Source organism: Chiloscyllium plagiosum, chromosome 31, assembly GCF_004010195.1.
Source record: "Chiloscyllium plagiosum isolate BGI_BamShark_2017 chromosome 31, ASM401019v2, whole genome shotgun sequence".
Lineage (NCBI taxonomy): Eukaryota > Metazoa > Chordata > Chondrichthyes > Orectolobiformes > Hemiscylliidae > Chiloscyllium > Chiloscyllium plagiosum.
The window spans coordinates 1,902,719-1,919,121 of NC_057740.1; the positions used below are offsets into that span (position 1 = coordinate 1,902,719).

At 42.3% G+C, this 16,403-nt stretch overlaps 1 protein-coding gene across 2 annotated transcripts in view; it reads right to left on the bottom strand.

Moving 5' to 3' along the window:
• Window positions 1-16,403, bottom strand: part of crsp7 (cofactor required for Sp1 transcriptional activation, subunit 7) — a 164,502-nt gene that overhangs the window by 18,031 nt on the left and 130,068 nt on the right. The window contains exon 2 of one of the 2 annotated variants that reach the window (XM_043720801.1): window positions 3,002-3,045. The exons of the other annotated variant lie outside the window; for it this stretch is intronic. Within the exon in view, the coding sequence (XP_043576736.1) occupies window positions 3,002-3,045 (44 nt within the window). The remainder of the gene's footprint in view (window positions 1-3,001; window positions 3,046-16,403) is intronic. 2 annotated transcript variants of the gene reach the window in all.

Below are 16,403 nucleotides of genomic sequence, written 5' to 3' on the forward strand. Positions count from 1 at the left end.
CTCCTGCACCTATTGTCTATTGACCTGCCGTGGACAAAACCATGTTGACTATCTCCAATCAAATTGTTGTTGCTTGCTGGATGATTATAAATCCTCCCTCTCAATCCTTTCCAAAACTTTTCCTAAAACAGATGTAAGACTCACTAGTCTATAATTACATGAGCTGCCAGAGGAAGTGGTGGAGGCTGGTACAATTGCAACATTTAAGAGGCATTTGGATGGGTATATGAATGGGAAGGGTTTGGAGGAATATGGGGAGAAAGTGAGGTCTGCAGATGCTGGAGATCAGAGATGGAAATGTCCTGGGTCATCTCTATTGCCCTTCTTGAACAAGGGCACAACATTTGCAATCCTCCAGTCCTCTGGTACTAAACCTAAGACAATGACGACTCAAAGATCAAGACCAAAAGCTCCGCCATCTCCTCCCTCGCTTCACAGAGAATCCTCAGATAAATCCCATTTTGCCCAGAGGACGTAGCTACTTACACACCTTCTAGAATTGATAACACTTCCTCCTTACTAACCTCAATCCTTTCTAGTCTAATGGCCCATATCTCAGTTTTCTCCTCTACAATATTCTCCCTTTTCCTTAGTGAAAAGGGATGAGAAATATTAATTTGGCATCTCTTTGATCTCCACAGGGTCCACACACAGCTTCCCACTTGTCTTTGACTGGCCCTATTCCTACCCTAGTCATCCTTTTATTTCTCACATACCTATAGAAAGCTTTTGGGTTCTCCTTTATTTTACCTGCTAAAGACTGCTTATGACCCCTCCTTGCTCTTAACACTCTCTTTAAATCCTGCCTCGCTAATATCTGTAACTCTCCATCACCTCATCTGAACCATCTCGCCTAAACGGCACATAAGACTCCCTCTTCCGCTTAACAAGAGATACAATTTCTGTAATAAACCACAGTTCCCTTACCTTATCACTTTCTCCCTGCCTGACAGGGTCGGACACACAATATCTGTTCCTTAAACCAGCTCCACATTTCTATTGTCCCCACCCCCTGCATTTTGCTACCATTCCATGCCTCGTAAGTGTTGCCTAATCACATTATAATTGCCCTTGCCCTGTGGCATGTACCTATCCCTTTCCATCACTAAACTAAACGTAACCGAATTATGGTCACTCGCTCTAAAGTGCTCACTTATCACGAAATCAACACCTGGCCTGGCTCATGACCATGTACTGGATCCAGTGTAGCCTCCCCTCGTCAGCCCTTCAACATACTGTGTCAGGAAACCCTCCTGCACACATTGGACAAAAACTGATCCATCCGACGTACTAGAGTTATAGCATTTCCACAATCAACATTAGGGAAGTTGAAGTCCCCCCATAATGACCACCCTGTTCCTTTCACTCCTACCCAGAATAGTTTCACCAATCCGCTCCTCTATATCCTTGGAACTTTGCGGAGGTCAATAAGAAACTCCCAGCAGTATGGCCTCTCCACTCCTGTTTCTAACCTGAGCCCACACCACCTCAGTAGACTAGTCCTCGTCAAAAGTTCTTTCAACCACCTGTCCTTGACTAACAAAGCCACATCTCCCCCTCTTTTACCAATATCCCTGATCTTAATGAAAGACCTAAGCCCTGGAACCTGCACTATCCATTCCTGACCTTGCTCCATCCATGTCTCCGAAATGGCCACAACATTGAAGTCACAGGTACCTATCCATGCTACAAGCTCACCTACCTTATTCTGGATACTCCTGGTGTTAAAGTAGACACACGTCAAACCAGCTTGCTATCTGCCAGCACATTCCTGTGACTGTAAAATCCTGTCCATGTCCTCTCTACTCACATCGTCCTGTGCACTGGAACTACACCATAGATTCCCATTCCCCGGCTGAGCTAGTTTAAGCCCACCCAAATAGCACTAGCAAATTTCCCACCCAGGATATCAGTATTCCTCTGGTTCAAGTGAAGACTGTCGTGTTTGTCGAGGTCCAATCTTCCCCAGAATGAGTCCCTGTTATCCATATACCTGAAACCCTCCCTCCTGCACCATCCCTGCAGCCACATGTTCAGCTGATAACTCTCCCTGTTCCTCACCATCACATGGCAAGGGTAACAAACCAGAGTTGTTAACTCTGTTCCAACTCTCAGCTTTCACCCAAGCTCCCTGAAATCCTGCCTTACATCCCTATCACTCTTTCTACCTATTTTGTTGATAGGTATGTGGACCACAACTTGGGCTTGGTCACCCTCTCCTTTCAGTACCGCAAAGACACAGTCAGAGACATCACAGACCTTGGCACCTGGGAGGCAACACACCAACCGTGAGTCTCTTTCCTTCCCTACAAATCTTCTATCTGACCCTCTAACTATTGAGTTCCCAATGACTAACACTGTCCTCCTCTCCCACCTTCGACTCTGCGCCACAGGGACAGACACTGTGCCACAGACCTGCATTCCAATGCATGCCCCTGGTAAGTCGTCCCCACCAATATCCAAAATGGTATGCTTGTGTTTTAGGGAATGACCACAGGGGATCCCTGCACTGACTGTTTGTTTTCCCCCCTTCTAACAGTAATGCAGCTTTCTTCATGCCTCAGAGTAACCACTTCCCTGTAACTCTTATCTATCACAGACTCTGCCTCCAAAATGATCCAGAGTTCATCCAGCTCCTGCCCCAGTTCCCTATTGCGGTCTTGGAGGAGCAAGAATTGGGTGCACTTCCTGTAGATGTACTTGGATGGAACACTAATGGTGTCCCTCACCTCACACATCATGCAGGAGGAACCTTCCTCTCTCTGCATTGCCATCTGAGCTAGTCCCCGTATCAGAAAGTAAAAAAGGAAGAGAAGCTTACCTGATCTGTCCCTGGTATTTACAGTTAGAGGTGGTGGATGGGTGGGAGGCGCTACAAGGGTATGGTCTCAGGTTTAGAAAACAGTCACTTACATAGCTGAGGGAAAAAAACAAAGTCCCTCCTTTCCCAGAAACCTCTGCTCTCTGATGTCAGATGTAAAGATTTAAATTAGTGACTCACCTTTCCCGGCAGGTGCCTGGTCCAGGATCCCGCTCTTCCTGCTGCTGAAAACAGAAATGGAGGGCTCTGACGCTCGAGGTAAGTTTTTAAAGATTTAAATTAGTGACTCACTTTTCCTGGCAGACCCTTGGTCCAAGCTCCCACTCTTCCTGCTGCTAAATGTGCTGTGGTAAGGTGGCGTATCTTTGTCTTATAGATGGAATGTGGGAGGTTTACACAGCCATTTCCTTGCCATTCAGGGATGATTTAGATTTTCATCCAGAAATCAAGAACAACATTACAGTTGGAATTTGACTACTCCCTTAGTTACAAAAATCTATTTGCAACAGATTTGACCAATAAGGGATGATTTGCACTTCATTGTTTCTGGAGATGCTGTGGTCACTGCATTGTATCTCGAGTGGCATGTGACTGTGGGGGAGTGGCTGGGGGTTGTCTTGTGAGCAGTACTAACTGTGATGTTGAGAGCTTGGTATAATATAAAGACTGCTTCTTTTGTTCAGTGATAGCTTTTGCCACGACCCCATAAGCTCTGAGGCATGTCAAAGGTTCCTCCAGAAGGCTTGTACTGTACTGTGCTTAATAAATTTGGTTGCTTGTTCATAGAAGTTGACGTGTTGCAGTTGCATCAAGTGTGCAAGAATCTCAAAAGTAAAAGAACCTAACATGAGCCAATAAGCCACCTTCTTCTTCACTGTATAATCCTACGGCAGCAGAGTTGCAAGGTAGTGAACAGTTGAAGAGTGGGTTCCATTTAACCTACCACCTTGGGAGAGGAGAAGTGTTGGTCAGGGAAGGAAATCAGGTGGTAACAGTAGAGCTTAATGTGATCAAAGGATTGGACTCATGGACAACGACTTGGAAAGGAAACTGGGGAGGACAGGAGAGGAAGCAGAGAAGGGTGAATATATCAGGCTAAGTAGATAGGATGAAACAATCTAAATTTGGTCAAAGTTCTCAACTATTCTCTTTCGTTGTTAAGACCTTATGCACACTTGAGGGCAACATGAGCATCGAATCTTTCATGATTGACCCAGTAATTAAGCAGCTAGCAGTGTCAAAACATGACTTGGTGTGTTCTGGGCCACTGATGAACTGTGACCTTTTATTTGTTAAGGTCAAAGGAAAGGAAAAATAATGAATAAGTTCGGGTATTGTATTATAAGTACATACAGGAAAAGAAATAAGATTTAATTGAAGAGAGTGAACTAAACTGAAAACAGAAAGAGAAACAGGGAAGACAACCTTTGAGTAACAATAAAAGTGTGTCAATGACGTTGGGTAAACTTCTTTGCTTTGATAAACAGATTTTCTAATAGACAATTTAGAATTGAATACATGGCACATTTCACTGATGATAAAGAAAGTTGCCTTGCACCATAACAGCTACCAATACTAAACCAATGACAGGAAAATATAAAATATGAAACAAGTGCATCGGGGCAGCAATGAGTAATCTGAGTGACTCAAATACCAATGCAATTTGAAAGTATTCATCGCCGACTCTAAACTCCAAGGAACAGGATTCTAACAGACAACCTTACAGAAGAGTGGTTGACCAGAACTGCCACAGACATGATTGTTAACTACAACTCAAGTTCGAGATGGGATCATTTGCTGGATCAGGGTAGGCTGCAAAGGCACAAGCATCATTCCTGATGAAGGGCTTTTGGCCGAAACGTCGATTTACCTGCTCCTCGGATGCTGCCTGACCTGCTGTGCTTTTCCAGCACCACTCTAAACTAGATTCTGGTTTCCAGCATCTGCAGTCCTTGTTTTTACCTACAAAGGTACAAGCAGTATACATGCATCCCAACCCTCCAGAAAGTTCCACAATTTTTTGCTTGGGTTACCTCAAATTTGAAGATAAATACTTGAGTAATATTCAGCTTTAATGAAACCAGTATGTCTTTGGACATATGCTTCTTGTTTCAATCATCAGTCCAGTTGAAACATCAAAGGGGACTGCCCCAGAAATCCATTCAAGGCTTTGAAATTTGCAGACAGAAGTCCCAACCCATTCTCTGTCATTTGAATGATTTCCAACACTTAAACCTCTATTGTCTCATTTACACCAGCTTTCTACTCCTTCATTGGGATAAGTGCCATGCCTTTTTTCTTTCTCAACAATGGTCAACCATGTCATGTTCCTCCACTTTGTTGCATTTATCATCTTGGGAACTTCTGATTTGCTCTTCCTTTCTCTGGGTGAAGAATGTCACGGGAACCTGTTCCAGCCTCAGCTGTCTCTCTGTTGCTAGATATCGTGTAAGGGTTTCACATTTAATGTTTCTCTAAGGTCTTAAGTTTTGAAGGGATTGTAGGAAAAATCATTTATTTCAAAATCTGTGCACATTTTCTTAAAAAAGGACATGGTAATTGAAACATTGGAACTTTTCAAAAAGGGCTCAGGAAAATCTCATGACTTCAGCTAATTAGATCGGCTCACTTCACAGAAATCACCTGCCTATGTGTTTTGTAACTTGGTTGAAAGTTGCTTCGTTTCAGTTTTTATTCAGTCCCAGGGCAGCAATGCTAGGTCAGCATTTGTTGCCCATCCCTAACTGTCCAGAGAGCAGGTAAGAGTTAACCACATTGCTGTGGATGGCAGATTTTCTTGCCTGAAACACATTGGTGGATGAGATGGGATTTTCCAACAGTTGAAGAAATGGGGATTCATGGTCATATTTAGACTGAGTTCCATATTTTTACTGAAAATAAATTCCACCACTCTACTGATTGGATTTGAACCCAGGACCTGAGAATATTATCTGAGTCTCTAGATGAACAGTCTTGTGATAATACCACTAGGCCATCACTTTTCTTATTTGGGAGAACACTGCAAAGGGCTTCTCAGCTCATCTCTCCATCTTTCTGAAACATTCTGATTGTGAGTTTAGTGTGAAGTCTGACTTTCCTCTTAATGGAATGTTTGGAATACATTTTGATACTGTTTCCTGAGCAAGCTGTATCTGCCAAAACCCCAGACTCCATTGTCAACATCTAGTGACATGCCTGGGCATGCTAAATCACCAAATCAGCCATATTCCACAGCTTACCCTTTCTTCCTTCAAGAACTAATCTTTATTAACTAAAACAGCTCCCCCAATTCAGGAATTGCCGCAATAAAAAAATGTCCTTCTCTAAACCTTGTTCCGCACATCTGTGTGGGTGGGTATGCGTGCGCATTTTGGGTTGTTTAGAGGAATAACTATTATTATAATTAGACCGTAAGTTCCATATTTTTACTTAATTCAAATTCCATCGATCTGCTGTTATTATTAACCATAAGCTTTAACCAGCTCTTCCTCTTTGAGATAACTGTATTACAGGTACACAATCCTTTAACCGAAATCCAAAAAGCTCCCAAATCTTAGGGTTTCTCGTGAAGTTTTCTTCAACATAACAAGGTTGTTTGGCGTACAAACAGGTGACCCAACTCCACACCCACTCAAACCACGTCACTCAGATGTGACGTTGCGATGTGGCCCAGCATTGGCAGGCATCAATTGTGTCTCAGCGCTTGTACTAGTCACATGTGGGCTTGCTGTTCAGTAACCTTTTTATTTCACTGTGAAAATTTCATTTATTCTGAAATCTGAAAAATTCCAAACTCCTAAAAACAACTGGCCCCAAGGATTTCATATAAAGGATTGTGTACCTATACATTAAAATCAATAAGTATGCATATTTCTGGAAAATACATTTTACTAAAGCTTTTTATCTTGTAATCATCAGGACAATAATTTTGGGTTGCACCCCATGAAGTAGAGACACACAGTCCACTCCCCTACCCTAAAAATGCAGAACACAAAACTACTGGGCCTTGACAAGCCCTCTTGGTTGTTAATTGACTATGGTGCTGACACTACTCTTGCTCAGCCTGGATAACTTAATTAACATAGCACCTAATTACTCTCTCAAATCATACAATCTTTCATAAGTCAGCCTCTTGATTATGCCTCATCTTGTCCAAACTCCACACGTTGTTTCCAAAATGTCCGTCCAATTTCACAGTCATAATTTCAGTGATTCGCAAAAATAATTTCCCAGAAATCAAAACAAAAACACCGCAAAATTTTTATCAGGTCACACAGCACCTGTGGAGAAAAGGTCAATTAAGGTTCAGGTTTATGAGAGCCTTTCATGAAAACTTTTAAAATTTCTACCTTTAGTTAAGATATGGATGAGTGGAAGGGGCAGGATGAACAAACAGGATTTCCCATATGTAGAAAGATTAAACAACAAATAGACAGTAGACAATAGGTGCAGGAGTAGGCCATTCTGCCCTTCGAGCCTGCACCACCATTCAATATGATCATGGCTGATCGTCCTTAATCAGTATCCTGTTCCTGCCTTATCTCCATAACCCTTGATTCCACTATCCTTGAGAGCTCTATCCAACTCTTTCTTAAATGAATCCAGAGACTGGGCCTCCACTGCCCTCTGGGGCAGAGCATTCCACACACCCACCACTCTCTGGGTGAAGAAGTTTCTCCTCATCTCTGTCCTAAATGGTCTACCCCGTATTCATAAGCTGCGTCCTCTGGTTTGGCACTCACCCATCAGCAGAAACATGTTTCCTGCCTCCAGAATGTCCAATCCTTTAATAATCTTATATGTCTCAATCAGATCCCCTCTCAGTCTTCTAAACTCAAGGGTATACAAGCCCAGTCACTCCAGTCTTTCAGCGTAAGGTAATCCCGCCTTTCCAGGAATTGACCTCGTGAACCTACACTGCACTCCCTCAATAGCCAGAATGTCTTTCCTCAAATTTGGAGACCAGAACTGCACACAGTACTCCAGGTGTGGTCTCAACCAGGGCCCTGTACAGCTGCAGAAGAACCTCTTTGCTTCTATACTCAATCCCTCTTGTTATGAAGGCCAGCATGCTATTAGCCTTCTTCACTACCTGCTGTACCTGCATGCTTACCTTCATTGACTGGTGTACAAGAACACCCAGATCTCTCTGTACTGCCCCTTTACCAAAATCGATTCCATTTAGGTAGTAATCTGCCTTCCTGTTCTTGCCACCAAAGTGGATAACCATACATTTATCCACATTAAACTGCATCTGCCATGCATCTGACCACTCACCTAACTTGTCCAGGTCACCCTGTAATCTCCTAACATCCTCCTCACATTTCACCCGATCACCCAGCTTAGTATCATTAGCAAATTTGCTAATATGTTATTACTAATACCATCTTCTATATCATTAATATATATTGTAAAAAGCTGCGGTCCCAGTACTGATCCCTGTGGTACCCCACTGGTCACTGCCTGCCATTCCGAAATGGAGCCGTTTATCACTAATCTTTGTTTCCTATCAGCCAACCAACTTTCAATCCAAGTTAGTACTTTGCCCCCAATACCATGTGCCCTAATTTTGTTCACTAACCTCCTATGTGGGACTTTATCAAAAGCTTTCTGAAAGTCCAGGTACACTACATCTACTGGATCTCCCTTGACCATTTTCAAAGTGGTAGAAGCACAGTACTTTTAAGGCAGAGGTAGATATATTATTGTTAAGTTGGGGAGGAGAGAAGAGGTCATCAGACAAAGATGATGACCTCTCTAATGCAAATTAGATGAGCCATTATCTTCTTAAATGGTAAACTAAGTTCAAAAGGCTGAATGGCCATCCCTTGTTTTAAGTTAGTAAAAAATTTCACAATGCCACAACTACGGACACTGCTAATGGGTATAGTAAAGGAAGAAAGCAAGAAAGAAAGATTGCTCTTAAATGACATATGAAAGGCTATACAACAAACATCTGAACACAACAAGAGATAAGACCAAACACAGCCAAATAAAAATTAAAAGAAAACATCAAGCAGAGGCTGAACTCAGATGTTCTCGCCATAGAGCTGAGGTGTGTCAGGTTTAAAGATAAGGTGCTGCCCTCAAGTTTGTGTTGAGTTGACTGATGCACTATAGTAAGTCAAATACAGAAAGGTCAGCATGGGAGCAAGCTCCAGTGTTTTACTTCAGATTCCAGGCATAACAATTTTGCTTTTGCTTTAGTGCTCATTTTTCAGGTCTCTGATGAATAAGATTCAATACTCTACAATAAGGCAAGTCGAACAATGGTCTGTGCAGCATCTCATTGTGACATCTTTTAGAATAATGGAATGACTACAGCACATAAACAGCCCTCTCGTCCCAACCCAGACCCCTCAATCATTTTGCTGTTGGTTTCCAAGTACTTAATCTAAGTTCTAATTTCTTTTTAGAAGTCATGGAAAAGCTGTCTTTACCACCTTTTCAGATAGTATGTTCCAGGTCTTAACAATTCATGTACTTTTTGGTTCTTTCGTCAATCACTTTAAAAAAAGTTCCAGGCTTCCACAACTGGAATAATTTCTCTACTGTCAACAGACCTCAAGATTTTAGACATCCCACCAATTTTTCTGTTAAAAACCAAAAGAACGACAGATGCTGTAAATTGGAGACAAAAATAGAAATTGCTGGAAAATCTGAGGACAGTGTAACCTTTCCTCTGCTCTTCTGTTAGGCTTTGCTGCTCTAAAACAACTGCAGATACTCAAATCTATACCCATGTAACAGAATTTTATTATCAGTAGAAACAATGATAAACCTTTTCTGCATCCTCAAAGGCCTGTACATTTTTCCCAAAATGGGAGATACTTCAGTTTTGGCCAAACCAGTCTTTGATTTCGTATTTATACATCTATTCAAAAAACCTTTCAACAAATGCTTTAACAGATTTTTTAAACACCCTGCCATCTTCATGGATTTGAGCAAACACATCATTTTCTTGCATTCCCTTTACCATTGTAGTTTATATTTTCTTTTCTCATTTTGTCTATGATATCACTTTTCTAATTAGTGTACCCATTTTACTATCCTATCTTTTAAGTTCACCAGCTTCCTCAATGTTCCCACAACACTTTTGTGGCATCTTCAAATTTGAAATTGCGCCCTATACACCTGAGTCCAAGTCATTTATAGCATAAAAAGCAGTGGTCCTAGCGTACAACACCAGGGAATCTGACTTGCTTTATCTAATGTGAAAAACAATCATGCACCACAGATATTTTCTCTAACTTAGCCAATTTTGTAACCACACTGCCATCTCTCTCATTTCATGGCTTTCAACTTTGCGCAAAGCTTATTGTGCAACACCCTCTTCAAATAAACGTAGGAAGTCCTTACCTACCGTACCAACAAATTGCCCTAACCAACCTCCTCTTACCTCTTCAAAAACATTTTGCAATCACATTACAGAATTTGCATTTCAGTGTTGGTATTTCCCAATCTGATTTGGGCCCCATATCTGAGGAAGGATGTACTGGCCATGGATAGGACTCACAGGAGGTTTATAAAAATGATTTCAGGGATGAAGGGCTTGCCATATGAGGATTGGTCAAGGATTCAGATGTTCTCAAACTACTTTAGGGAGGCATTTCACCACCGCCATCTCAGGGCAACTTGAGATGCAGAGTAAATAGTGGCCTTGCTAATGAACCCACAACTCAAAAATGATAGGAAAAATATATTAATGGAACAGCGTTACATTTGGTTTGCAGTATATGGAAATACATAAAGGAGAGGTTGGGCCTAAATGTGAGAGGAAGTAAATGGACAGGTGTTATAGTGTGATATAAAATATGAGTATGTTCCTGTTAGGGTGAACGGCAAGGCTAGTAGGTGTAGGGAATGCTAGATAACGTTTTGGTCAGGAAAAATAAAGCATATGTCAGGTATAGATGGCAGAGATCGAGTGAACCCTGACAAGAGTATAATGGCAGGAGGAGTATACTTAAGAGGAAAATCAGGAGGCTAAAAACCCGGATGTGACATAGCTTTGGCAAACAGGGTTAAGGAGAATCCAAAGGGATTTTATAAATACATTACAGACAAAACGATAACTAGGGAGAGAATAGGCAGCCTATGCGTGGAGCAGCAGGAGATGGGGAAAGATACGAAACAAGTATTTTGCATCAGTGTTTACTGTGGGAGGAGGACATGGAAGATATGGAATGTGGGGAAATAGATGGTGACATCTTGAAAAATGTCTACATTACAGAGGTGGTGGTGCTGAATGTCTTAAATGCATAAAGGAAGATAAATCCACAGGACCTGATCAGGTGTACCCTAGAACTCTGTGGGAAGCTAGGGAAGTGATTGCTGGGTCCGTTGCAGAGATATTTGTATCATCAATAGTCACAGGTGAAATGTTGGAAGACTGGAGGTTGGCTAACGTGTGCCACTATTTAAGAAGGGTGGTAAGGAAAATCCATGGAACTATAGACCACTGAGCCTGACATGAGTGGTAGGCAAGTTCTTGGAAAGAATCCTGAGGGACAGGATTTACATGTATTTGGATAGACAAGGACTGTTTAGGGATAGCCAACATGGCTGTGTGTGGGGGAAATCATGTCACAATAACTTGATTGTTATTTCTTCAAAAAATCTCAGATGATTGACGAGGGCAGAGCAGTGGATGTGATCTTCAGTAAGGCATTCAACAAGGTGGAAGTGAGGATGGTAGACTGGTTAGCAAGGTTGGATCTCATGGGATACAGGGAGAACTAGCCACTTGGATACAGAACTGGCTTAAAAGTAGAGGACAGAAAGTGTGGTGAAACATTGTTTTTCAGACTGGAAGCCTGAGACCAGTGGTGTGCTGCAAGGATTGGAGCTGGGTCCACTGCTTTTCGTCATTTATATATATGATTTGGATGTGAACATAGGAGTTATGGTTAGTAAGCTTGCAGATGACACCAAAATGGGAGGTGTAGGGGGGACAGCGAAGGTGGTTACCTCAGATTACAACGGCACCTTGATCAGATGGACCAATGGGCCCGAGATATGGCAGATGCAGTTTAATTTAGATCAGTGTGAGGCACTGCATTTCGGAAGGGCAAATCAGGGCAGGACTTATAGACTTAATGGTAAAGTCCCAGGGAGAGTTGCTGAACAAAGAGACCTTGTTGTGCTGGTTCATAGTTCCTTGCAAGTGGAGTCGCAGGTAGATAGGATAATGAAGATGTTTGGTATGCTTTGCCTTTATTGGTCAGAGTATTGAGTACAGGAATTGGGCAGTAACGTTGCCACCGTACAGGACATTGGTTAGGCGACTTTTGGAACACTGCGCAATTCTAGTCTCCTTCCTATCAGAAGGATGTTGTGAAACTTGAAAGGATTCAGAAAAGATTTACCAAGGACATTGCCAGGGTTGGAAGCGTTGAGCTATCCGGAGAGGCTGAATAGACTGGGGCTATTTTCCCTGGAGCATCAGAGACTGAGGGTGACCTTAGAGAGGTTTATAAAATCATGAGGCATGAATAGGGCTGGATGAGGGAGTCCAAAATTGGAGGGCAAAGGCTTAAGATGAGAGGGGAAAGATTTAAAAGGGACCTAAAGGGCAACTTTTTCACACAAAGGATGATGTTTGTATGGAATGAGCTCCCAGACGAAGTGGAGGAGACTAGTACAACTGCAATTGTTAAAAGGCATCTGGATGGTTATTTGAATAGGAAGGGTTTAAGAGGGATATGAGCCAAATGCTGGCAATTGGAACTAGATTGATTTAGGATATCTCGTCAACATGGATGAGTTGGACCAAAAGGGTCTGTTTCGATGCTGTACATCTCTACGATTCTATATAATAAATATACGTATAAGTAGTAGACCCTGGGAAGACAGTAGAGTAACTGGAAATATGATGATGATGGAGATATGCTCGGCAAAACATTACACTGTAGCTAAATGAATATGGCAAATGCTGGTGAGATGGCAGGTGAAGATAAGCAGGCAGAAGGGCTGGATTATCAAACTCAAAACTCAAAAAACATTAAAGTGTAAGATGAAGAAAAGGGGGACATATTACAAATATTCATTTGATAATACAAATGAGAACCAAAAAGGGCATGGAAAGCTCACAGATCAAGTGAAAATGGAAATGAGAGAATCAACCAATAACCAACATGAAATTAACCCACATGTCTATAATCATAGAGAGGGGAGACAATTTGAGAGAGGAGGCATGAGAATCAGAATCAATTTAGAACCAGAAGGGCTTTGCTGAAGTACTAAATGAGTACAGAGGAACCTTGATTACCCAGTATTCGATTAACCGAATATCAGATTATCCGGCAAGATTGCAAGGTCCCGATGCTTAGCTAAGCTATGTTATCCGGCACTCAATTATCTGGAATTCGATTAACTGAACAAAAAACAATTCCCTGCCTGCGTCCATCGGATACTCAAAATTCCTCTGTACTTTGCATATGTTTGCCAAGGAAGTGGCTATGCCTGAAGTGAAAGAGGTGGTAACTAAGATATTGGAAACTGATAAAAACTGATAAAACTGTTAGTGGAAAGGCTTGCCGTACTTAAAGTTGCCAAGTCACCAAATCCTGTTGGGATGCATTCCTGAGGGAACTAAATCCAGAAATTTTGGATTAATGATCATCCTTGAATACTGAGATGGTGTTAAAGATAAACCCAATGATTGCAGGGCATTCAGTTTAACCTCGGTGATTGAAATGCTTTTAGAAATAAAATCCTTGGATAATATTAACAATCACTTGGACAAATGTAGACCACAAGACCATAAAATATAGGAGCAGAATCTGGCCATTCGGCCCATTTAGTCTGCCCCACCATTTGATGGCTGATATTCTCCTGCCTTTCTCCTGTAACGTTTTATCACATTACTAATCAAGAACTTATCTCTGTTTTAAGTACACTCAGTGACTTGGCCTCCACAGCCTTCTGCAGCATTCAGTCCTACAGTTTAACTACTCTTTGGCTGAAGAAATCCCTCCTCACCTCAGGCTGTACCTTCATTTTCAAGTTGTGCCCACAGGTCCTCGCTTCTCCTACTTATGGTTCTCCTACTTATTGAAAAGTCTTCTCCACATGCACTCTATCCAGGTCCTCAGTATTCTGAATTTCAAAAAGGTCTCGCCTCATCTTCTAAATTCCATTGAGTACAGACTCCAATCATTCCCTTGGCCTTTGGATCATTTATTGTGTAACCTAACTGTACCCTGCACATTGGCCTCCTCCACCGCTATTACCACCTGACGCCTGGAGGAGGAACGCCCCATATTCTGCCTTGGGACCCTGCAACCACCTGGGATAAATGTGGATTTCAACAGCTTTCTCATTTCCCCTCCCCCCCCCCACATTATCCCGGTCCCAAGCCTCCAACTCAGCACAGCCCTCCGGACCTGTCAATCACTGCCCCCTCTGACCTATCACCTTCTCCCTCACCTTCATCCACCTGCCACTTTCCCAGCTACCTCCCCCCAAACCCTCCCACTTATCACCCAGCCCTGACCCACAAGCCTCATTCTGGATGAAGGGCTTATGCCTGAAAGGTCAATTCTCCTGCTCTTCGGATGCTGCTTGACCAGTTGGTCTTTTCCAGCACCATACTCTCGACTCTGATCTCCAGCATTTGCAGTCCTCACTTTCTCCTTTACCTTGTACATTGTGAGACATTGATTTTCCTGCAGCCTGCCACATTGAAGGGGTAACTGAAAAGCCCAATGAGGGTAACACTCTTGACGTGGCATACACAGATTTCCAGAAGGATACACTGCCACACAACAGACTCTAAGGAAAAGTTAAAGATCATGGCACAAAAGGGACAATAGCAACAAGGATACAAAATTGGCTGAAAGGAAATTATAAAATATTGGCCAATGGATACTTTTCAGACTGGAGTAAGGTTTGTAATGGAGTTTCCCAAGCCTTGTTATTGTAACCATTGCTTTTCCTGATAACATATTCATGATTTGGATCTTGGTATGCAGGAGTCAATTTCAAAGTTGGCAGATAACACTAAACTTCGAAGAACTCAACTGTGGAATTCCAAAAGGATCTTGACAAGTTGGAGGAGTGGGTGGATAGGTGGTAGATAAGGTTCAATGCAGAGAAGTGAGAGGTGGTCCCCTGAGGTCAGAAGAACATTGAAAGATAACAAAACAAAGAGGGTATAATTCTAAAGGGGAAAGCAGCAGCAGTGAATGCATGCAGAGCACATGGAAAATAGGACAGGTAGCTACAGCTCAGTTAGCATAGTGTTCTCTGCTTTATGAACTGAGGCATAAAAGAGAAGAGCAAAGAGGTGATGTTGAACCTGTAACCATTATTTGTAAAACCTCAGATGGAATATTGTGTACATCTCTAGGTACCACATTATAGGAAAGACGTAAAAGGAATTTGAGTGCACAAGTGATTCATAAGAATGGTGGCAGGACTGAGAAACTTCAGATAAGAGGCTAGACGAAGAAACTAGGACTGTCAAGCATGGTAGTTCAGTGGTTAGCACTGCTGCCTCACAGTGCCAGGGACACAGGTTCAATTCCAGCCTCAGGGTCAGGGTGGATTACTCTTCGGAGGATCAGTGTGGACTTGTGGGGCTGAAGGGCCTGTTTCCACACTGCAGGGACTCTATTCCTGGAGAGAAAAGCGACTGAGCGCAGATTCAATGATGATGATGAAGGCTTTCAAAATCATGAGCCATCTGGGAAGAACAGATACGGAGAAGCTGCTCCTTCTTGAAAAAGAAAAACAGAATGAGAGGCCATGGATTTAAAGTAAAGTAATGTGCAAATGAAGCAAGGCTAATGTGAGGAAAAAACATTTCCACAATGACATTAGAGTGTGGAATGCATGCCCGGAAGTGAGGGAGAGTCAGATTCAGAAGTATTTGAGGGGGCATTGAGTGATTACTGGGAAAGAATGGACATATAGGGATATGGGGAAAAGGCAGGAGATTGTTACGAGGTAACAGAATCAGTAATCATGATGGACCAAATGGCTTTGTTCACTGACAATGCTGTGATTTCATCTGTCACTTTCACTAAGCCCTTACTCCAGTGTTTCCCAAACTATTTCCATATGTGATTCCAGTTTGAGGTTTGAAAGTTGTTGACTCCTAATGAGAACTGACAGAAGTACAGCTGTTTTAACTTGGTCAGAGCCTTGTGGCACCCCTTATTGCCTCTCAGCTCATGACCCTAAATAGAGGGCAGTCATGATTTGGAGATGCCGGTGTTGGACTGGGGTAAACAAAGTTTCCCTAAAGGACCTTAGTGATCATATTGTTTTTGGCAGAAAAACAATGATAGTTTCATGGGGGTCATCGTTATTGAGACTAGTTTTCAAATCTATATTATTCATTCATTTTTCAATTCCACTAGTTGCCATGGACAACCACCTGATGAAGGAGCAGCGCTCCGGTAGCTAGTGCTTCCAATTAAACCTGTTGGACTATAAGCTGGTGTTGTGTGATTTTTAACTAAATCGAGGAAGCACCGTCTTCATTATTCGTCTCCTAACTTTGTTCTACTTAAACTCATTACAAGTTTCTGAAACCATATTTTAATGTATCTCTTGCACAGTCCACAGTCCTGTG